Source organism: Hippoglossus stenolepis, chromosome 4 (genome assembly GCF_022539355.2).
Source record: "Hippoglossus stenolepis isolate QCI-W04-F060 chromosome 4, HSTE1.2, whole genome shotgun sequence".
NCBI lineage: Eukaryota > Metazoa > Chordata > Actinopteri > Pleuronectiformes > Pleuronectidae > Hippoglossus > Hippoglossus stenolepis.
The window spans coordinates 25,781,609-25,806,478 of record NC_061486.1 but is presented as its reverse complement, the minus strand read 5'-3'; the positions used below and the strand labels follow the sequence as shown (position 1 = coordinate 25,806,478).

Sequence of the window (24,870 nt, the reverse complement as noted above, 5' to 3'; positions counted from 1 at the left end):
CCAGATTTACAGTAATGATAGTGATCTTTGTCATATTTACTTCTCTCGTAAAAATATATTTAAGATAACGTCAAAACTAAATATTACATTTAAACCTAAACGGTAAATATATTTTCATTTAGATCTCACTTAATCTTAAAAAAGTAGAAATTATGACAGTTTACTTAAAGTATTTTACTCTTCTACAAAGAGTAGAGTCTTTTTGCTGCACAGTCAGACAGTCACATGATTACATGGTAAACTAAGGCACATGATCTGTGCTGGTTAAATTGTAATCTGTGGTTATAAAATCAACCGCTCTCTCTCTTTTTCTCTGACACACACATTCAGTTGCCTTTAGGAAATGCACAGAGAACCTCTGTGTGAACTGTTGGTGTTACATGTACCAATATGAATTAAGATCAAATCCCTCTGTTGGTACCATTTCACCCAATTTGTGTAAATATGCTTTAGGGCTATTTACAGCCCCAAAGCAATTTTTTACTTTATTCGACAATAAAACAGCAGATGGGCCATGAGGCATAAAACAAACGTGTTTGTCCTACTGGATAACAGCAGCGCCATGTTTAGGCACATTGTGAAGTAAAAGTCATTTGATGAGGATTGTGTCCTTATTCAAATCAGCAGCCACGTTATGAGTGATACAGCTGCTCCCTCTTCCACTATGGTCTATGATGAAGTAGCAGCTAGTGACTTAACATTCATACATTGTCTTTAAGAATCACAAGCGTATAGATACGTATATGTATAGATACATATATTATTGTCATATTTCAAATTTGTTTTATACTAGTACAAGTTTTCAGAGCCCGGATAGCTCAGTCGGTAGAGCATCAGACTTTTAATCTGAGGGTCCAGGGTTCAAGTCCCTGTTCGGGCGGTAGTATTTTTTTATGTTTTAATATCATAAAGTCTTTGTTTATCTGTCAGATTTTCTCAATGACAATAGTGAGCTTTTCTTCACAGCCAATCAGTAAGCTATATGTCCATCTTTGGTTGAGTTGGCAAATCACGTCTCAGCTTTGTCTTTTTTGACCAACCAATCAGTAAGTCCCTTCTCCATCTTTGACGTGACGACACCGTCACTGAGAGCCAATCACCATGGCCCGTCTTTAACAATCAGCGCATTGCGCGAAATGACCTGTTGATCTTCGTCACTGTCGGATTTGTTCTCCGTTACAGTCGATGGTTTTATTCCAGGTAAGATGTCTCCACTGTCATCTTGTTTGTCAGGCTGCTAGTTGGGGGGGTCATTTATTGCGCCGAAAAACGACTGGTTAACACCCGTTTTTTTAAGAGTTATTTAAACCACCGTTTTATCCATTAATCGTTACAGTCGCCATTTGTTACGTTGCCGTGTTATTTTACTTTCTCTATACCGCTCGTCTTTGTATAAATCAACGCACGTTACCTTACAAAGTTAAGTATACTTAATCATTTGAATCTTTATGAGCTCCAATTTTACATAGTGTGAATATGTTTTTTCCTATTTAATTTTTTTTTAATAATCATAACGTTACTGTAGAACCTCATTCAACTTCCAGCACAGTATAACATCATTTTAATGTTAGAGCCTATTCTTATGCACTATATTGTGCCACACAATATGAGATCCGTGTTGTGTTCAGGTGTTGCACCTGTTGGGACACAAGGCTTCATTTGTGCATGTTTATCAAGTATACAGTTGTGTAAAGTTGTATGTAACCAAAGTGTAATACAAGCAGTTATGGCAAATTACTATATTATACACTGAGCTGAACTGTGTTAAAATTTGCTGATTTACAAATGCTATATCAATGCTGATGTTTTTAAATTAGCATGTTAAAATAGCTCACATTTATGCGGTTATACTATTATATAATATATAATATTTATGTGGTTTTACTATAGTACATAGTACTAATACTGGCTTTACAATAATTTGATGTTAATTTGAATATACATTTTTAATGTAATATAATTATACTGACAGTAAACTAGCAGGGCAAGAAATAGACACAAATACCAGGCATTGAATACAAATAAAAGCGTAATACAAACAAATAAACTCTGAACCCAATTAAATGCCATTTTACTTCTAGATTGTGCATGAGCGCACAGATATGCCCCCCGGCCCATCAGCCCCTCCTGCTAGCTCTCAACTTGTCCTCCCAAGTACCACCAGCCTTCCAGCTACTGTTTCTCCTGCTGCAAGTGCTGGCCTCTCCACTCCATCCTTCCCCTCCCCAACACCCTCATGATCACTGTCCTTGCTCCTGCCGCCACAGCTACATCTGGATCACAGGCCACCACCCCAGCAGCACCCGGGCAACAACAGGTGAGTCTTTTTTACACTGTGACAGATATGTTACTTTTCTGACTGTGATATTGTGGGTTTTTTTCTTTCATTTTGATGTACTCTTATATTTACCAGCCTGTGGATGAGTGATGTGGATGGACCGCATGGACCGCCTGGCAGAGTACTTGCTTGGGACTGACACTGGCCAAACACTCAATAATCTGCAGGCCAGTATTATTATGCCCATAGACCGTACAATCGGACAACTGACAAAAGTAAATGGAGTCAATGTCACCACCCCCGAAATCAAGAAAATGGCCAAAGTCAATATTATGGACATACAGTATATACTGTCCTTTAAATGCCCATCTGCCACTTGACCAGTGGTTCGAGGAGATGCAGAGGAAGAGGGAAGAAAATATATTGATGTCATTCTTTGACATGAGTATAAATGGTGTAAATAGTTTTAAAAGAAGTGTTTGTTATATATGTTTGTTATATTTTATCCTTGTTGTAATAGTTTGTTGCTTTAATTTTTGTAAGTGTTTCATTTATCAGTATAGACAGTATGTTTTATCTTGTTAAGTTTGTTGAGTTTAGTTTTTTCATGTGTTTTGTACAGGAGCATTTCTTTCATTCTTTGTATTTCATTTATTTACTACCTCCACCAAGGATTGATTTTGTTTGGTTAGTTTATACAGTGTCTGTCTGTATAAGTGTGAGACATAATTAAGGATAACAGTAGACTTTGTAATAAATTTGCGCTATATTTCTACGTCAGTATTTTAACAATTTTCTACCAAAATATCAGTTAAAAATGTAGTGAAGCTAATTTTAGCTTTTTACAAACGGAGTATGTAAAGGAATGGAAAACTATTGCAAAACAGTTCTAGTAAACAATTTAATTGTTGCAGACTTGTCAATATGTTTTATTATAAATTTTGTATATAAATATTGCTATAAAATGATTACATTTATTCAATGAGAAAAGAACAGTCTAGTCAAACATAAAATTTGTGTGTAGGTGTAACTAGTTATTGTTATATATGTTATACATTGCTATATAAATAAGATTTATTCATATTTCATTAATGGTGGTGGGCATTAATTAGTGTGGTAGAACATACAAGGGATATTCTCCATGTTGTCCTATGTTCTAAAATGGGACACTATTTAGTTTAAAAAAGCATAGAGGTAATGATATCTGATCTACTGAGTGGGCCACATGGCTTTCATGGTGCTGCCATACAAGCCGGTCGCTATTGACCCTATTTTGGTCATACTACTCAAAATAATACAATAAAAACTGCATCCTCTAACTTCTGCAGGATCAGTTTCAATTCTCTTCTTTATTTCATTTTCACTCAATTACTCAAAATGTCCTATCTCCATCTTTATTTGTCTCCTTCCCCCTTACAGTCTGATGTTCCAGCTTTAAGGGAAACTAACTCTCCTCCCTCCCGCCATCTCCTGAGAGACATGCTCTGCCCTTCAAAATAAAAGCGCTATCACGTGAACGAGTAGTGGCAGGGCGGGTCCACAGGGCGCCTCAGCCAATCAGCGCCTGTGTTTTGCGGCTTCCCATTCGAGGATAAACACTGGGACCTGGCGCACAGACACCGTCAGTGATTCAAGGTGCGTCAACGTGAGCGAGGCCGAGTCGTGTCTTCTGCGGTCGCTGTCATTCCTGCACCGCTGGACTTATTCACCCACACCGAGGACCCGCACGCTGTGGTGAAGCCCTTTCCCGGTTCACAAGAGGGGAAACGCCGCAGCCCTGTCGCTCTCACATCGACCTTTACCAGCGGAAACCCGTTAGCTCGGGCAGCTAACGCAAGCTAGCTCAGTTAGCAGTTACATAGCGTCGTTTCTTCCCATGCAGCTGACCTCCACCACAGCACAGCTGAGTATCATTCGCTTGCTAGGTTGGGGGTCGGCACTCCCCCCCCCACTGTTTTCCCACGGCCGCCCCCGTCGTCCCCTGTGTGGTGTCCCGTGGACTGTTCTCGAATATGATCCACAATGAGTCAACGAGACACTTTAGTTCATCTGTTTGCTGGAGGGTGAGTACATGTTCCCGTGTCATATTGAGCAGACGTCGCTAGCTAGCTCCACACACTCGGGGCTAACTGTAGTTATTAGCCGGTGTAGTTCCACGCAACACTGGGGTGCTTGTGTTGCTATGTTGACGACGGTTAGTGGAACAATGTGTTAGCATGGAGACCCTTGTTAGCATCGGTGTGTCAGGTGTCAGCTAGCCTGTCAGACTCACGCATGTGCACCGGGAGTTGAGCTCAATGTCATACGCTGCAATGACATTTCAATGTATGAATGATAATCTCTTCATGCGTGGGTGATCTGTTCTCGTCCTTAGTTTTCGTAGTAGCTTACTCAATGTTACTTAAAACGCAGAAGCTGAGGATCCGCTTGAAAGGACGCCGCTGTTAAATAAAGTGAGTCTAACCTACTCTACGTGTCACGAGTGCATCCAAACAAACGTGAGCAAGCTGCCACCAAAGGTCACTCAGAGAACAGGGTTTAAAACCCACAGACACAACGCGTGTGCCTGATGCAACATCTAAACAGTGGGGACACAGTGGAACGCAGTCTGCTCTTATCTCTCCTGCTCGTCTGCCCAGTATGATAATGGCACGACTTGTGGCCCAGTCTGATTTAACCTGGGACTGTTGTGATTCTTCATAGACACACTACCTGTGAAAGTGAGTAGAACAACATACTGACGTTGCATTAGATCAATATTCAAATATATTTTGTAGCATTACTCCATCTTGCCTCAGGCAGATTATCCAAGAAATGAATTGAGACATTGATTTTAGCGCATTTGTTTCCTGTCAGGATAAATCAGCTCTTTAACATTAACAAAAGCAGTGACTCATGCTGTCAGCCTGGAGCCTTCAATATGTTATTGTGCAGCTACACTGATTACAAATTACAGCAAAATAAAGTACACTTATAGTTTTATTAGCCTTAATCAGAATCTGGGTTTATTGCCATGCATCTTTACACATACAAGCAATTTGCAGTATGTTTATGCATAAGCATGAATATTAAAATAGATATTAGTATTTGAATGTACAGCATGACCGGTATTGGCCATGGAAAATTCAAATATCACAGTGGCAGCTGAGGACATTTTTACGGTGCAGTGATGGGGTCCCAGACAACTGCAGTCAGAAAAAGCATTCGTTGTTGTGGGAAGTTTTGGTCCTATTATAAACATGATATGCATATGTACTTATTCAAGATATTCATATTTGTGCATAGTAAAGCCCACTATCCAGGACGATAAGCTAATTTCTGCAAAAGTATAGAGCATATGCTACCTCCACTCCAGTACTGTCTGAAATTTAACCCTAACTAAAGATAACCATTGTCGTTCTTGCTCTTGATATCCTCTCATGGGGCCTTGCCCTGCCGAATTCAGTCACATTACATTCAGTTTAATATTTCAAGTCACAGGTGACCTGAAATACCTGGGTTGGTCATAAAGTGACACCCTGGGTGTAGCTGTGTTTCTGCAGGCTGTCAAGTAATGCATGTCTAAAGATCTTGGCTCACAGTTTTGCACGTCTGTAAGTGTTAAAACATGTAAATGATTTATTTTACTATTCACAAGTTGTCAAAGGGCAGGTTTTTATAAATGTGGGAAACAAGACGAGAAACCAATTTGAACACTTTGCTTGATCAAAAGACAGTAACCATTTCAAGTTGTTGTTTTAGCCCTATTTGAATATTCCTTGTATGAAAATATATACATCTGTGATTCGGGAATGTGGTGTGGTGGCACAGAAGGTTGCTGTCTTCCCCAAGAAACACAAAGCATTCCTGACTGGCTCACTGTGTTCCCACACTGTGTTTTTTCCTGTCTACATGCCTGGGAGATTCAGAATTCCACTAATCACACCATTGGCTTATGTATTTATGCATGAAAACAACACTGTGATGAATCGGAGTGTTTCTGCCATCGAAGCACGCTTGGTATCAGTCTGTTGGAGAATGTTCGCTGTCTCACCTCCACCTTCTCCATCCCTGTGTTTCTGTCAGATGTGGGGGCACGGTAGGAGCCATATTAACTTGTCCACTAGAAGTAGTGAAGACACGTCTGCAGTCATCCTCCATCACCCTCTACGTGTCTGAGGTTCAGCTCAGTACAGTCAATGGGGCCAGTGTGGCCCGCATGACCCCTCCAGGGCCCCTGCACTGTCTCAAGTGGGTACTCAACATTTATCTCTGCAGACGAACATCGACCCGCCACAACATTAATACAAGTTACATATTTTTACCCAAGTTTAGAGCATTGAATGTAGGCTTATGTTCCTGCTGAGGGAGGAAGGAGAGGAAAAGGCCAGACAGTCATAAAAATGGGAAGGAGTAATCATGTTGGTCAAATAAATGTGTTCACTAGATTTAATGCCAAGTTATACATAACATTCTAATAACATTTTGTGATGAAAAACTGCTGAGGAAAACGTTTTAATAATTCCTTTAATTAGACAAAATGGGGCTAACACCAGTAAAGCATGCTTTAGTTTATGGGTAGAATCATGATGTTCTAATAACTGTTTTATGCACATTCAAAATGTGATGCCACTGGGCCCTCAGCCACACACCTGGTATGTTTGAATTCGAGCAGATGAGTGGTTCCCAAGAAAAATCGCAGGACAGGCAGAGTTTTCCTCGATTTGTTATTTGGATTTTTGTCTGTGTGTTTTGGTCAGATTGATACTGGAGAAAGAAGGACCTCGCTCACTCTTCAGGGGCTTGGGGCCAAACTTGGTGGGCGTTGCACCTTCCAGGTAAGCTGTCAACTTCATCTTCATCATATTCTTAACAATGTGCACCACTTTTGAGTATGACTTTAAAAAGACTGTTAGTGTTGTCCTTAATTGACAGTCATTGGATTTCTTTGACTACTTCAAATAATTAAATTGTCAAAATAATGGTTGAACTAGATAAAACTATTAAAAAAATTATCAGTAATGAATATAGCTGTAAGTTGTTGGCTTTCTAGTGTTTTGCCTAAATTATAACAAATTTTTAATATTATTTTGATGCTTAAGATTTATTGCTAGCATTTCATGTAATGACTGATACCTCAGCCTCCATTACGTACACCAAAATATGACTGACTACCTCAACACTAATATATATTAAATTAATCACTGCTGCTATGTTTTACGCTGAACTCCCCTCTCAAGTTATAATGTTTTCAGTAAGGGGCAGATGTGTCACTATTATACTGTGGGCTGATAACGGTTAATGTAATGACGTTGGTTGATATGGTTTGTCACTGTGATAACGTTGGTTGGCTGCTGATGACATAGTGATGACATAGCTTCCCCAATAACTAGGGGAAGATTTTCTATCCCTACTCCTTGTGGCTCTGTTTGAAGGGGGGCACTACTCAGCAAGGGGCAATTCATATCTAGGGGTAGGGCAAAGGGAGAGGAATTGGGACAGGGCATTCACTTTGTTTTCTTTTTATCGCCGAAGAAAAATTGTTGGCTGTCATGAGAACCTTTTACCCTGTCCCTCCTTGGTTTAAGTCATGGTCTCTTGACGTTTCTGTTTAATTACATTCAGTGTTTCCCCTAGGTTTACAGCTTTGGGGGGGCGGACACGGACACAAAAACTTAAAGGAATCATGATGTTCATGTGTTTCTTTTAATGACAGCAGTCAATATAACATCTGAACAATTTTTGAACTGTACATTGAACTAAACATGAACGGAATTATCCACGAAGTGTGCAGCTTTTGTCACTGCAGTGTATTTTTCTGGGCTTCTGGAAGAACATTTCCAGAGCCTCTTTATCTGCTTTTCAGGTGGTTGATGCGACATGTTTTCCGATGGATGCTCTCTGTCCGCGCGTGTGTCTGTGCGCGTGTGTCTGTGCGCGTGTGTGCGCATCGGGATGGAACTCCACCGTGCGCGATACAGAGAGCAGAGGAGAAATCTAAACGCGCGACCATGTAGAGACAGAAATGACATGCCGTCGTGTAAATAAGATAAATAACATAAGGCCATTTAGTTTGTTTAATAAAAGAGCAAGCTATAGACCTGTTTTATAGAAATTACTTATGTTGAGATCTGGCGCTATATTAAAAAAATAAATAAATTAACTTGACCTTCCAGGGGGGGTGGGGCGCCCCCCTAATATAATGGTAGGGGAAACACTGACATTTACCAACACTTATCCCCTGAAAAAGGACGTAATGTCACATTTTCACATGTGGGCGATAAATAAACCTTTATGGACTCATTGGTTGTTTTACGGGGAGGAACATTGGTGTTATGTAACCACCGCCAAAGGTATCTTTGAGGTCGCTTAGTGACAAAGAAGCATTAGGGGTCCCTGGCCATTTATGTCCCATTCATCTTCATCACTTTCTCATCAGTTTGTGTGCTGGTGATGTGCTTCTTGGGAAACATGGCAACAGCATCAACTTTTTGTCTGGGAAATACTCTGAGCTGACTGCAGTTAGGTAATAAGTTATAACATTCATGATCTTCAATTATCCTTGGTGTCAGTGTTTGGAACAAAGTGGTGGCTAATGGCAGCGGGCTACGCTAAATGCTGGAGCAAGCAGGTGCCAGCGCTAGGCATTCGTAGAGTGTTTTCTTGCTACGTGAATGCTGGTGCAGATCAGTGCAAGTGAAGTCAACAAGGCCTCTCTGAACTGTGACGTAGATTTAAAGATCAACACCATTAACACCCTTAAAACACATTTAGCTTGAATTAACAAGATTATGACATTAAACAGTTATATTAAAGCTAGTAGGGGAAAGGTAGAGGCAGCTTATTTTGTGACTTTGATGTGCCTTTATGCTGAATAGCCTTTTTGTCTTATTAGGGTTGTGTGCTGTGACTGATCATAAAGCTTAACCTGACAGTTTTATTAGTTAATGAAGTGTAATTAATAAGCTACACTCCTACAGGAGCTAATAATGGACTGGGACTCATCAGCTTTACATGAAATAACCCCAAAATATCACTTGAACATGTGTAACATGCACTGACCTTTCTTTTTTTTCTTTTACCTACAACAGAGCAATCTACTTTGCTGCTTACTCTACTGCCAAAGAGAAATTGAACGGTGTGTTGGAACCTGACTCCACACAGGTACACATGGTGTCGGCTGGAACGGCAGGTAACTATATATCTGAGCACCACCATGTAATATTTTTCAATATATTGTAACCTAGCAAACATTTGCAGCGTACTTGTGAGAAAAGCTGAGTAAACAGACCTGTTTCAGTGCTGTTAGGTTGAGATTAATAGAGGTGGTACATGCAGGAACAGACTTGTGTCATGTAGGTGCTGTCTGCAACCTAAAGGACATTGATCCCTCTGTAGAGAGCACGCAGTGATAGAACCAGTTTGTGTTATGTTTGATTCGAAGGACTTATCTTTTGAAATAGCCCTTACACTCCTGCCATAAGTTATCCGGTTTCCATCATTTTATTAGTAGGTGTTCTGCTACAGCAATCTTCAGGTTGTTTAATTAAAACGTCTCAAGGCCACGGTTAAATTTTGCATCATTATTCTCAAATGCTTTGTATGTCAAGAGTAGGTAATCTGCTCTTGTGTCAATGTGATCCTGCTGGGAGTGTGGGACTATTACAATGTGGGTTAGACAAGCGTGTGCGTGTGCGTGTGCGTGTGTGTGTGTGTACATATACATAGGTGAGTCTGACAGGTTTATGTTGGTGCCTCTTTTATCTCATCATGACACAGACTTTTCCACAACTCGGTCAAGGTCAGCGTCTTCATAACATAGCTCAGTAATATAATAGTATCTTTTATTAAATTCTTTTATCACTACATGTATTATATGAATGTGGACAAACATGAATGTAAAATGGAGCTAGCTAAATCTTACGTAAACAAATGTATTTGATACAAGAACAAAACATATATCCCATTTAGACAAAAAATAGTACAGGTAAAAAAAAAGATAAGATATTCAATATATGACACAAAAAAATATCCCATTACTCACAGGACCACCACTGTGTTGTCCTGAGGATTTTCTGTATACTGTGTAGTGTGTACTGAGTAATTCACCCTCCAGGCCACAACAAGCTATTTGCTGTTCTGTGTCCAAGTAAAAGAACCAATATATTTATGTGAAATTACTGTACGTAAGTCAAAGTACAAAAGCATTAACACAAATATTTGTCCGCTGTGACTGATATATTATTTTATACAGCCTGGCCTAGCATCTCTTTCATGTCTTTAACTGATCTATGTGGAAAAATGATGTTCCATGTTCCTGAAGGTTATCTTCGTCTTCAAAGAAAAATCACAATACAGCAGTTTCTTTAAGAAAGTGAAACCTTTGTGATTTTTAATAGGGATAAACAATGATGCATGAAGAAAGCACAGCAGTGTGGATACAACTTGGTTTCATCCACATCCAGAAAACTCACAAAACGCTCTTCAACTTTCTAGTTTTAATCTCTACTTTGTAAACACCTGTTCATCATTCAGTCCTCTGTGTCCTACTGACATTTGTGAACTAACCGTGGCCCTCTTCTCACCTCCTCTGTGGAGTCTTGTGTTTAGTCTGTAAATGACTCCGGCTCATGGCAAATTGTGTTCATTTAAGGTGTCCGATTAGCCTAAATATTGATTAAATAACAATATTAGATTTTTTATACCATCCATACACTAACATACAAAATAAGCCACTTGACACATTAGATACATAAGCCCAATTACTAAAGTTTTGTTTTTCTTCTCTCTCTCTGCACTGATGCATTCATGTTTAAGCAGCATTTTCCAGTTTCAGCTCTTCAAGACGGGCTTCTCCAAAGGGTCTCATCATTAATCTTAGGGGTCATACGATGATTTTGATCATCACTTTTAGCTCCACAGTAGTTTGTTATTGTCACTGTATTGCTTATTGTGTTTTTTAGCTGTACTCTTCCCTAATGTCCCTTTTGCTGTCTTGGTAGTGGGTTAAATCCTGGGGGAATGGGTTTAAGTTAAATGGTTACATGCCAGTCATTTCGCTATACACAAGCCTGTGTCTGTTCTAGGCTTTAACTCTACCGTAGCTCTCCTCTTGCAAGGGCGGGAGACCCCCGCACCACCAGGGGTCTCTAGCTGCATCTGTGAGGAGTTACTTGGGTCTGCGTGAGTACTCACCACAGATCTGTGCTTTTTTTTTCAAAATATCTGCTTGTTCTATCCCTCTCTATGCACTTCTATACTCTTCTGCCTTATCTAGGTCATTGGATGAGAAGAAGTTTTTAACTGTTTGATTAAAACATACAATTTTGATGACATTGATTTTTTTTTTTTCCCCCACTAGCACACATAGGTTAATCTGTAGAGGGGCTAGCATTCTCTCTCTGAGCGGCCCATGTGACTTTATATTTTGTTAAATGACATGAACGCAGTTTAGAGAGCAAATGTATATTCTGTAGAGTGTTACTTTGATGATTTTCTTTATGTGGTACAGGCAGATTAACACATTTCAAGATTTTGAGCAGAATCTAATCCCATTAATCTTGTTTTCATCAGGTTTTACAGCTATCACAGCAACCAATCCAATATGGTTGATAAAGACCCGCCTACAACTGGATGCGAGGTAAATATGACACTTGAGTTTGTGTGTTACATATTGTACATGTCAGGTTCCAAATGGCGGTAATGAAACTCGATCTGGTATAAAAATTATGTACTTTCTTTTTGTACAAATTATTTGTACACCAGCAGGATGTGTTTAATTGTCTATTTTGTGGTTTTAAAGAGACACATATTACCTTTAATCCAAATTCTTGATTTTCAAAATCAGCCTGTTTTTAAAATATGCGAGCAAGGTTGTGTTCCATCTACCACAACCACAATGTTTTTTTGCTAACCATTAACCTTATCATACACATTCCATAGCTTTATATCCTCGATTTGTTGAATTTTAAGTGGCTTTTCAGTCTCCTAATGGTAGTATCCAAAAAGACACAGACAGCTCACCAGTGTCATCAAGCATTTTGTCTTTACATGAGTTTTCATGACTTTTTTCTGACAACAGATTTTATAAAAGTTGTTGTTGATGGCATCCTTGTAAGTGGGACTTTTCAAAAGGTCTTCTTTTGTTCTCAGGAATCGGGGTGAGCGCAAGATGAGTGCGTTTGAGTGTGTACGGCGAGTGTATCAGACAGACGGCCTGCGAGGCTTCTACAGGGGCATGTCCGCATCCTATGCTGGCATCTCAGAGACTGTGATCCACTTTGTGATTTATGAAAACATCAAACGTCGCCTCTTGGAGGCCAAGGCGCCGCAAAACATGGACGAGGAGGAGGAGACATCTAAAGATGCCTCAGACTTTGTGGGAATGATGCTTGCTGCTGCCACCTCCAAGACCTGTGCCACAACTATCGCTTATCCTCATGGTGAGAGTCAGATTAGCAATGAGCTAACATAGGCTGCTTTGGTGCTCCTGTTCCATATAACCTTTTCCATCTTTCTTTTCACATCTGCAGAAGTGATCCGGACCAGGCTACGTGAGGAGGGCACCAAGTATCGCTCTTTCTTCCAGACTCTAACGACAGTGCCCAAAGAGGAGGGCTACCGTGCTCTGTACCGCGGCCTCTTCACTCACCTGGTACGACAGATCCCCAACACTGCCATCATGATGTGCACCTACGAGTTGGTGGTCTACTTCCTGAATGGTTAAACCATCCCCCCACACCTACACCTTATCAGACAGTATATGTAACCCTGCCCCTGTTCGGAGATGGAGAAAAGAAAATGAGAGAAACTGCACACCAGTTAGCACAACCACTTCACCAGAAGAGGATGGGGACGGCGTCATGACGACCATCATCTCAGTGATGCAGCGAGTGGTTCTTAAAAAATAAGTCGGGAGCATTGTTGTATAACCAAATGGTCTGGCACAAGGAGGAGGATTGAAAAAATACTTGCATCAGTTTGGGAAAATCTTGGTTTAACTGTGGCAAGTAAACAGTTTCCCTATTATTATTTTTATTCCATCCTTTTCCCCCTTTGCTTACATTTATGTTGCTTGTGCAAGCTCAGACTCAGAGTACTGAAGAAAGCACCAGTTACATTGTATTCTGCATCGAATGATGAAAGAGAAATACAGTAATTGTAATCCTTAGGAAATAGGAAATAGAAAATGCAAGTTCTCCACCGGTGATCAGATGGTAAAATAATTTCCTGCATTCCTAGAGGCCCAGAATACAGAGATGCCCAGACTCAGGAGTGAGTTGAAAAGGTTTCAGTAGTTAGTGAGGAAAAAGGAGAAATCAGTGCTGTGGCTTGTTGAGGAGAAAGGGGTGGCGGAGGGGAGGGAGGTTAATGGGAGATGTGCCTTGTGTGATTAAAGGACTTGTACCATGATGAACAGTGGCTGTAAGAGGAGGCGGAGCTCTGGTTGACCTGTTACAATGGATGTAGAAATGTAGTTGTACACTGGTATTGTGTGATTTCAGGTGTCCTTTTACATATCGGGTTAAAACTGGTGGTGATATCCTCATGATGCAGGACTTTACACGTGTCTGCTGCTCGTTACACTACATACATGATGGATATCTTATTACAAGTCTTCATAATGACATTGACCTATGAACCTGTACATGTAAACGTGTGGAAGAAGAGTGACTACACTAGAGTACACTAAGGTTTGATAGAGGATAGAAAATCACCAAGCTAAACCAGAAATTAATCCACCATTCTAACTACTGGAATATAAACAAAATACTGATCCATATTGTGAATTTAAGAAAAGAATATAATTAACACATTTTAACTAATTGTAATGTTGATGGATCCAAACAAGAGTGTTTGTTCTTATTGCACTTTTCAATGTCTTTCTCATTTTTTTTTTTGTTTCTTGTCCAGTTTAGTTTTCCAGACGAGGACAAATCCAAGAGTTTGTTCTGGAAAATTTGTAGAGTTTAAACCAGCATGTGAAGGAGGTGGCCAGTAATGTTCTTATAAATGCACATTAATTAAATGCAGACCAGTAAAAAAACTAACGAAACAAACTAAGTGTTTTCTTGATTCCTTCTTGTTAAGTTGTCATGTAAGGAAACAATCACTGCATTTCAACTGGTTTAAAAACACGGAACAGCTTTTATTTTGTTTAATGTATTTGTGGCTGTCCTTCTCATGCAATAGAAAGATGCTTGCGTGCTGCATTTTTTTTTTTTCATGTTTCAAACTTACTCATCTGACAGAAGTAGCGATTTGCTGTGACCTCACAGAAGTAACTTTCCTCCAGTAGTCACATGACACGAGTGCCCAGCCTGTTGACGACTTTGTCTAACAACTAACCACAAACTTAGAAATGGGCCTGGCTTCGCCCCTGCAGTGCTGTGGTTATCTTTCTGTGTATATGAACTTGGATTAAAAACGTATTCTGATACTTTACTGCTTCCTGGGTCAGCGTGCTGGTGTGCAGCAGTAAGGGTATATCTGGTGTAACCTGTAGCTCAGCTATGCTCACTCTCTCAGTGCCTGTTGTACTTGAGATTGCAGCCTCAGTGTGTGTCCCCAGATGCTTTCCTCCAGTAAAATAACTGAGTGAACTGTGTGATCCTCAATGTGAACAGTGAACAGTTTTACAGAACACATGAAGGATGCATTAGATTAGCCTCATTGTACAAATCTTACCAGAGGTGGGTTCATGTTTGCACACAGCGCCGTCAACGCACGCTATTGTCGAAGTAAGATGCGAGTCCATCTTTGATTCCTTTGCTGCTAGTAGCTACTGGACGTTTGGGTATCACGGTGCTGGCAACACTCCTATTGGTTTAAAACAGGACAGATAGTGTGAGTTGATTGTACCAAACGTGATGAAGGGGTCAGTTTACCCAAATAACGACAACAACAAAACATTTTCTCTCTTATGTTTTAGCCCTGCTGATAGTTTTATATTAATATTTTACAGGTCATGGGATATCTGAGCATTAGCTCAGTGAAAAAAAACAACAAAAGAATTTTGTTTGCGGTGCTCACACAGTAAAATTTTTCACTGCTGTTAGACTCCAACCCATTCAGTTCTGTTGTGTTAATGAAGAGGCTGATGCAGGTTTTAAAACCTGGAGTAAAATAATTCCAGAGGTCCGAGGGAAATTTGGATTTTCTTCTAATAATTTATTTTTATTCCTTACTTGGGTGAACTGACCCTTTTTAAACTGTAAATTTCTATGCATCTCTTTCACTCGTATCAGTGTTGATTATTTGTCAGCGGATGCATTCTTCCCTGCATTCTACACTTATTCTGTTGCAACCACTCTTTTGCATTGTCTGGTGACTGTTTGAGTGTGTGCGTTCACGCTTAAGTGACAATCGCATGTCATTCAGCCGTGTCGTTTGTGCAAGAGACCATAGGAGTATGAATGCACTCAGAAGAATAACTGCAAACAGTGTTGTTTTTATCTCTATAAATAAATTGCCTTTTGTTGCCTTTCCTTTGGTTATTTCATGTTGTCTTTGATGAGCCGATTGTGAGTGTGGCTCAGTCTATGCATTCTCTCATACCTGTTTTTGTAAAACAAAAAGTCAATAAAATGGAAAGAGTGCAAGTAAGGGTTAGTGTCCAAGAATGATTGTGTGCCTGACGGTTTTTCTCACAAATGAAAATCATGATTCTCTGAACAGTGAAAAACCCATTGAAAGTTGTAGTTTGTTTGTAACACATTTTATGTTGCTTTGATGCACAAGAGTACAAATATCTGACTCAGTAGTGCTTGTTCCCTTGTTTCAAACTATTTCAGGTGTGGTTGTCAACATATCTGCAGTGTGATCTTAACATGCAGAGAACATTTTCAACAGGAATCTTTCATCTGAATGAGTCAGCTGCCACAAACTGGCTACTGGCACACGTGATCAGGCCTGATGGCAATTCAAAGTCTAATATTTACTCTTCCTTTTAGCTCTGCTTGGGTCACATTTCAATGTGGAGCCTGAAGGGAGAGGCACAGTTCAAATGGTAGTAAACGACTTGCTTTTCTACTATTAACACATTCACAGCAAGAGACTTTACGTTTTCTGACAACAAATAAATAGCTGCTATTTGTAATTTGAAAAACTCTCATACATGAATCCATACAAGGTTATGTGAATATGGGCCCCTGACCTCTTCTACATAGAAGCAACACCCTGACTGAAACTGATGAAAAACAACCACAGACAAACAACTGTCACCTGTTGCATCTCTGTCTCCAAACATCATTTAGCATCGTTTTGTCTTGTCACACGGTGTCGGTGTCTGTGATTGTCTAGGCCGATTATGTAGTCCATCCATGATGGTAAAAAGGCAGTTACACTCAAACCATCTGATTCTTGTAGGCGGGGCAGCCTTTTTGCTGAAAATACAGAATCTACCTGCTGTGGTCAGAATCAGTGCTGATGAGGGCAGGGAGAGCGAATCAAAACCCAAAACATCAGCTGCCAATGTTGCCAGTGCAATGTTGCTGATAAAATTAATAAAATGATTAAATGTTGAATGATTCTTTAAATTCAATCAATTAGTACCATGTTAATCCTCAGATTTTGGTGCAACATATCACATGTTGTGTAATTTAGTTTTCAGACACAGCCCCACAGTTCATACAGAGGGAAGATGTAAAGGTACACTCGCTGTGATTGGCTTGGTCAGAGGCAGAAGAGTAAAAACATCACGTCAGAGACACAGACAGTGAATTGTGGGCTACAAGAAATATGAGTATGTTTGGTCACTGAATGTAAGTCTCAATGAAAAGAATCACATATGTTATTTTTTTTACTATATTGACTCAGCTGCTTACATATGTGCCTTGGTGGATAACATTTTGGTGGCAGTGGTTATTTCATTAATGACGTTATTAACCTATGACACAACAGTTTATATTGAGTGAGTGATGGTCTTTAGCCCCCACATCATGGAATTCTCTCCCATTAATCTTGGGAGACTAATTCTTTTGCTTCTTTTAAATCCCTTCTCAAATCTTTTATTTGTGTTAAAGCTTTTACAGATGATTGCCATTGGCTCTTATTTACCCTGACTAGTCACATTTGTTCATTTGTTTATATGAATTCATCTACTTTATTGTTCTATTTTCTCTGTTCATGTTCCAATGTTTTATTCTCATAGTTGTAACGTTGTAACATTGTAAAGAAAAGTGCTGTATAAATAAGGTTTATGATTATAGGTTTATTAAATGAGGTGTTCTCATTGTTTTCATAACTGTAACCATGTCTCAGAAAGAGCAACTATGAACACAGTGCAACTGAAAAATATGTTTGGTGTAAGTACATTTCGAGCCACCAGGTGGTGGTGTTTACTCAGACTTCCAGTACATCATCAGCCCAGTGGAGCAGACACTGAGAGGTGACAGCCTGCTGCTGCCTGATTGCTCAATCCAAAAGATGGCTAAATGAAAAAAAACATGTTTAACTTTATTCTGTAGCAGAGACACATCTGTGACATAAAATAATGAGTGTGGCTCCATGTGAACAGAACAGAGCGATGCCAGGTGAATGATGACAATGCCTCAGCAGAGGAAGACACTTACCTCATTCACAGCTCATTTCCCTGCCTGCACAACAGCATCACATCATCACATTAGCCCCAGCAGGACCGGGCTGACTCACAGAACACAACATGTATTTATTTTCTGTCAGGCTGAAAGGACGGAGGAATGTGTTCAACACAACATACTCGACAATCTGCCACAGAGCGCCGGTGTTCTCCATAATAATACAAAGTGCCTCTGGGTGTTGCTTGTGCCTCGCTAAATTGAGCTTTGGGGACACACTGTGAAACGACAGCAGTGGGGTGTAATGACTGGCACCTTGTTTGCCTCTGAACTGCGGAGGGAGTGGAGAGGAAAGAAAGACAGACTGTCGCTGTTTTTTATTTACTTCAGCTCTGATGGACACTTCTGTGTTGTGGTATTTTACTGTTTGTCTGGTTTAATCGAAAATCAAGGAATTTGGGCACTAATATTATCTGAAAGAATAAATGTCTTGTTCTTTTCCATCTTTACATACAAATCAAGGTTCTCATCCACTTTCTTACTGTTGTCTATTGCTTTGGCACATGCTTTCTAATTTCCACTGATTCCTCTCACAGCAGGTAACTGTTCCAGCAATTTAACATTACATGTTCATCATGTGTGTGGATTCACAAGAGAGAGGTTTGGAAAAGCAATGGTCAAAATTGAAGAAGCAGTGGCACTACATTTGTCATAAAGCAATTTATTAACATTTCTATAACGATTTCCAGACTTGAACAATTGAAGTCTGTTGACATCATGAGGATTACTTTAGCTGGTGTCAGACGTGCACTGAACTCCGAAGACCCAAATGTCCGAGTGAGAGCCTCCGGATTATCTGCGGACTTTCTCCACCTAGCCTCCTAGTATAAAGTCTGGGGGGTGTTGATGATGCTTCTAACACGCAAAAGACGCAAAAATGATAAAAACAAAAAGACAAAGCGGTGTCATACATGTAGAAGACATGGACAAAGATGTTTACAGAGTTTGTGGCACTAGGAGACGACAGCGGTGGCTGTGTGTTATCGAGAATATTGATATTTACGCGTTCACAAATTGTGAATGCGTCCTGGCAGAAAAAACTGGCAGAAAAAACTGTTTTTTAATCCTTTGTCCATATGTTACTTGTTCAGTTACCCCCTCAACTGAACCTAATATATGCTAAATAATTAATTAAAGTGTGAGTGCTTTAAATCCATTTCTTTTCTCTTCCTGTCAAACAAAATCCTTTTTTTACGACTCATCTTCAACCCTGGGACATTGTTGTATCTAATCAAGTGTGATTTAGGCTAACTAGTTAATCACAATCATCCACACATGAGCTAACAGGTTTTAGCTAGCAGTAGGATATCATGGGTCAGAGGTGTGTTTGGGTCTCAGTCAGCAGAGAAATGACAGTAGCTGTGCTCTGAATGAGTATTTTCTCCCTCACGCTGTAGCACATGTGAGGGTGGTGTAGGTGGTAGCCAACAGTCCTGTATCCATTTACCTGAGCCCATTTTTGAGCAGTCCATAAGGAATGGATTTAATTTTACACCCACATGCTTTCCCTTGGAAATTTGTCACATTGTGGATGGTAAAGAATAACTATCTACCATTTCCCTGTGATAAAGCTAGATTTGTTAGCTTAGCTAGAAACATTAGCGATGTGGCCACGACTGACAAGAAGGGATCGTTTTAAATACTAAAACAGATTACATCAGGAGCAAAAGTGTAGAATGTATTAATTAATTATTTGAGGCTATAAAAATGACTGACTCGCGATTAGTCGAGCACGTGTATCGGCTACTGCGCAGACTCTGGCTGCCAATGTACAAGATGGAAGCGTCAGTATTTGGTATATTTTGGTTTCATTTCTGGATAGTGGGAGGAAGTGGAGACGTGTCCTCCATCGTTATAGAGTCTGTAGTCAACATTCAACGGAGCAGGGGCATCATAATTTAACCTTTGATCAAATCAAGAATGTGTTGCTGCTTCACAAGTTACATATACTCAGCTTAAAGAACTCTCTTCAGAGACAAGGAAGATATTTTGTACAGTATGTGAAAAGTAAACCTTTTTTAATGCGTAAAGTGGAATGCCTTTTCAATTCAGTTGATGTTTGAGATCGATGTTTTTATGTAGAATTAGAAAATATCAATTTTTCCATTTGTATCCTTCATATGATGGGGTCTTTTAATTATAGTTCTGTCAAAGCGAAATTTAGAATCAAGTTAACCAGAGAACTGCATACATTTGTCTGAAATCTCTGTCCCTCTACACCCTTGAAGACTCTGTTTGTCCACATTGTGTTGTGCAGTAGCTTGTCCTTACCTCCACCAGTATTTGGAGGTTCTCAGTGGTGCCTGGAGACCGTGTCCTGCAGGTGAGTCACCGACTGGCTCGACTTCACACAGAGCAGTCTGTGCAGAGCAGCAGGTCTGTCAGCTTCAGCTCTAGAGGCGGATGAAATACTCTGTGGCTGGGATTCGTGAGCAGCTCAGTTCCAGACTTGGGCAACCAGTTCTCGCACATGGTGGAAAACGACACAAAGCATGAGTCAATTATTTATGAGCTATGGTGGTAGACTGGTGTATTTTTGTTTGGACAGAGCCATGCTAGCTATTTTCTCCCGCTCCGAGCCTTCATGCTAAGCTAAGCTATCTAACTACCGGCTCCAGCTTCATATTCAATGGACAGAGGGGATGGTATCAACACACATGATAGACGATATCAAACACATGATCATATCTAACTGTTTGAACCCACCGCCCACTATGGTTGGCTGTGACGAGCACACAAGCTGGGGTGAATTCAGGGACATCTGTCTGTCTGTCACACACACACACACACACACACACACACACACACACACACACACACACACACACACACACACACACACACACACACACACACACACACAAAACCTTTTATTTCTATCTTTACAAGGACATTCACTGGCATAATGCATTCCCAGTCCCATACCCTAACCTTACCCATCACAACTAAATGCCTAATCCTTACCATAATCTTTACCCTAACCCAAACCTAATTCTAAACCCAACCCTAAAACAAAGTCCTAACCCTCAAAAAGTCAAACCAAACCTTTACCCCTAACCCTAATCAGGAAAGTCAGAAATTACGATTCATTTGGACCAGACTTTTGTCCCCATGAGGTTCACTGGTCCCGTGTCCTTATGGGTCTATATGTCTATGCAAAAAAATTGTCTTCACAAAGATATATGTACAAGTACACACTCACACGTGCGTGCACACACTCTCACACATCATCTACAGATGGGAGGCAAAGTGATTGGAAGTTTGTCCAAGTCTAGACAAACTACTCCCCTCTATTTCCTAACAAGCAGAAGCCCTCATGGTGATTCAGCGACATTGTTTGACTGTCTGTACACTATCCAGTTAGTGCCAGCTCAACAGCCCAGTCCAGAGAGAGACAGACCCACAGGATGAAGACATGACATGAGAGGACTGGATAGAGACAGGCAGCCAGGGAAATGAAAACTGAAAGGAAAAGGGACATAAAGAAGAGTAGATACAGGGGAGAGGACATAATGAAAGACAGAGGATAAAAACATCTGATTCTAAGAGTGTCGTGGAACTTGGGGAGGATTCAGTCATGCTGGTGAGAAGAGCAGCTTTGTCTGAAGTCGACTGCAGGAAGACAGGACTCACACGCATACACACACTCACACGCAGCCCAATTCATAGACAGTAACCTATACCAATACAAATCCATTGCAGGGACACACAGCATGGGATCTCTGAGTCATTTTCAGTCAAAACTGCCTCTGTCTCGACTTTCTGACTTGATGAGTAACAGACATTTCACTCTCTGCAGTAACATTTACCAGGAGAGGTATATACAGAAAGATTTCAACATTTTGGGAAAACACTTGTCTGCACTCTTGCTGAGGTTTAGATGAGAAGATCAACACTTCTCTCATATCTGTATTTAAATATGAAGTACATATATGTATACATCCAGTGAGCTAGTTAGCTTAGCTTAGCACAAACACTGGAAAAAGGGTGGAAACAACTTACAACTCATGATTTAATTTTTGTTATATTATGTGCCTCACTTGCTGATTTAATGCCAGGACCAGCGACATAAAGATGGTCGACATGACTACCGGTACTACCCGAAAGTGAAGACAAAGCATGTGGATCTCCACCTAGTGGCTGTTTTATTCATAAAACCAAAGTCAAAAATGACAAGTTGAGGCTTTATGGGTCATGTGCTGCATTAGCATATTTCTTGGCCAGTACCAGTAACTTTCTGTCTGGTGCGTTATCCATTATAAACCCACAACTAGTTGTTTTTACCCTTTTGTTCGGATAACACAACCTATATACGATATAATGTGTTAATTAGCCGTGCTGGAAGACAGCCTTTTTTTCCACCACCTTTGGACCAAACCGGGCCAGATGTTTGGCCCTTTCCAGTCTTTATGCAAAGTTAAAACTAACTATCCCCTCAACAGACAGACATGACAACGTTTTTAATATTCTCATTTAACTTTCAGCAGGAAAGTGAAACAACGCATTTCCCAAAATGTCAAAATATTCTTTAAATGATTCAACTGCAGAGCAGCAAAGAAAATCAATTGTGTTTCATACTGACAAGGCAACTGATCTCTGCTGAGTTAAACCCATCAACTTCAAATCTGCGGTTCTCTTTGGATTTGACTTGAGGCTGGTTGCTCAGGGAGCAAATGGTCTAGTTTTCGCAATGAGCCTAATTTCATTCTTCTTTATTACTCTCATTCTGCTTACTCATGTTGAAACCTGCGGGAGATATTGCTATTGGTGAGGTGAAGAAAATTGGATTAAGTGTATAACAAAGTATATTTACTTCCGCTAAGGAGGTCAATCTGTGTTTGTTTGTTTGTCTGTTAGAAGGATAACGCAAAAACCTACACAACTGACCTCCATTAGATTGTGTGGAGGGGTTGGTCATCACCATAGACTGTATATACAGGTCATCACCCAAGAAAAAAACCATTGAATTTCTGCCATAAAATCTTGGCCCCTGGGCGTATCAAGGAATTCTTTTTTGCTTTCTTTAACATTACGCGATAGGTCAGACAGTATTTTTTAAGCATTTCCTTGATTTCTCAGAGAAGAATTATTGGATCTTGTGGAAATAAAATCAGGCATGTTTAGGGGACATCTAATTTGATGCAGATCCAAATAAAAATCCGGATCTAGTGAATTTAAATGTGGTTTCATAAGGGGACTGCTGGGCAGAGCGCCGTTCTATTTGTATAAAGTATATGACAATGTATATTTTGTTAAAACGACAATAAAACGAGTAAGAGTGTCTGAGTAGAAATGGGAAATAATGTCCTTTTTAAAAATCTGAACCTTAACGTTACACAAGTGCATATAAATGAGACAGACGGTGATTATGCTCAGGATAAAACTATGTTTGGCATGAAGTGGCCTCCACCCTGCGTCAAGACCTGCTGTAAGGGGCAGTTGAACAGGAAGTGTGGTCACGGTACAAAATAAAAGCACAGAACCTGTCGTGTCCGAGAAAAATAACCTTACAGCAACATAAAACAAACTGAACGACATCTGCGCGGTCGCTAAATAAATTGCGGTGCAGCTGTTGGACACTAGAAGACTAAACAGAAAGGTGTGTTTTTATAAACGGTGTTTCCTGCTGGAGGTGATGGTGGGAAGACGCGTTGATATTATCGCCAGCTTGACTCCAGTCACCTTTGCCTGATCCCGGCGCTGCAGCCAATCAGCGGCAGTCGGGGACACATGAACGGTGATCAGACCCACGGAACAGGCTGCGGCCACGGCAGGAACAAAGGAAGAAACCCTCCCGCTGCCTTTGAAGCGTCTTCTCACGCAGGCGTCGACTTCGCGGACACGTTTCTCGCCCTTTGTCTCCGCGCCACCTCTCACTCTCACCGGGAGTCGCACTTTTTCACTCGCGACCGGTCGTGTCTTTTGCGGAGGGGAAGAGGAAACTTGGCGTCGCGGAGGTATTTTCTCCTCGGGTCGCTTTTCTCCAGGTCGTGGACGGGCGGACTGGAAGGTGTCGCACGGTGAGTTTGTCTTTGTCGTTTGTTTTGAAACCCGCTTTCTTCACACCGTGATGATGTGTCGAACCCATCAGTGAACGCGTCGTGACTCCGGTGTTTGTCTGTCGCTGTATGTGTCGTGAAACTGAAAAACTTCTCCCGCAAACTTTCTCCTGCTTCTCCTCCGAGGCAGCGGCTGCAGAACAGCGCGGCTCCCGAACTCCTTCAGACATGTAGCCGTTCTAGTGCTTCTTCTGCCGGTTGAAACAGAGACGAGCACAGAAAAACTCAACACATGACATTTTTACTATTTCGAGTCCATTGAAAATTCCGGCATGTTGCAATCAAAGGTGGTTGCTTGTTTTACTTGTTTCAAACGAATTGACTTGTCTAGTCACGCAGTAAATAAGCAGCTAAGAGGTTGTTAGAAAGTCATTGACCCATTGAACAAATATTTAATTCTGTTAAATGATACAACATGACAATACGGCTGATAGAAGTGACGGGTTTTCTCCATTTGTGGGAGATGTCCATATCACTCGATGTCCATAATTATAATGATAAATGACTCATTATTATCATTATTTCCTAAGCTTTGACAGATGTTTACTCCTGGGTGAAGGTTGGGATTTTAAACTCTTGTTTATGGTCACAGAATAACAAACTAGAATAATACTTTTACTTTACAAAAATTGTATGGGGGTAATTACTGATGTTGTTTTATTTTCCAATATCCCTAATATCTGTTGTGGCAATAGGTATAGCTGCCTTCAGGAACACTTTCATTCATGTCTTCATGCATCGATTACTCTTTTGAGCCATCTCTTATGTTTGCTTTAAAAGTGCACATCAGTCAATGTGGTTCTCTTGCCAGTAGTTTTTGTTTTGAGCATATTTTGTGGAGTTTTGAACTCTGTAGAAGTAGTTGGTCTCTTATTCTTACCTCTGACTAAGCAGAGGCTGACAGTATTCCAGGGAAGCAAACAAGGCAGCCTAATATCCCCACAGCGTTATTTGACTT

At 40.4% G+C, this 24,870-nt stretch overlaps 2 protein-coding genes, 1 long non-coding RNA gene and 1 other non-coding gene across 6 annotated transcripts in view; all 4 read left to right on the top strand.

Moving 5' to 3' along the window:
- Window positions 1-807: 807 nt before the first annotated feature.
- trnak-uuu lies at window positions 808-880 on the top strand. The gene has a single exon. It is a non-coding gene; the product is annotated as a tRNA-Lys (tRNA).
- A 232-nt stretch (window positions 881-1,112) lies between these two features.
- LOC118106422 lies at window positions 1,113-3,124 on the top strand. The gene is made up of 3 exons (XR_004695205.2): window positions 1,113-1,200; window positions 2,082-2,317; window positions 2,414-3,124. It is a non-coding gene; the product is annotated as an uncharacterized LOC118106422 (long non-coding RNA).
- Window positions 3,125-3,877: 753 nt separating this feature from the next.
- On the top strand, window positions 3,878-15,862 carry LOC118106039 (solute carrier family 25 member 36-A). Of its 2 annotated transcripts, none has more exons than XM_035154163.2 (7): window positions 3,878-4,341; window positions 6,344-6,508; window positions 7,018-7,095; window positions 9,349-9,449; window positions 11,831-11,897; window positions 12,410-12,699; window positions 12,790-15,862. In XM_035154163.2, exons 1-7 carry the CDS (start codon window positions 4,301-4,303, stop codon window positions 12,981-12,983), a joined length of 936 nt encoding a protein of 311 aa, XP_035010054.1. In that variant the 5' UTR covers window positions 3,878-4,300; the 3' UTR covers window positions 12,984-15,862. The 2 variants fall into 2 exon arrangements, with proteins under 2 accessions (XP_035010054.1, XP_035010055.1); XM_035154164.2 differs by lacking the exon at window positions 3,878-4,341 and adding an exon at window positions 4,714-4,731.
- Window positions 15,863-23,557: 7,695 nt separating this feature from the next.
- Window positions 23,558-24,870, top strand: part of LOC118106217 (SPRY domain-containing SOCS box protein 4) — a 46,685-nt gene continuing 45,372 nt past the window's right edge. For both annotated transcript variants that reach the window (XM_035154604.2, XM_035154602.2), the window contains exon 1: window positions 23,558-23,873. The gene's annotated coding sequence lies outside the window, so the exon portion shown is untranslated. The remainder of the gene's footprint in view (window positions 23,874-24,870) is intronic.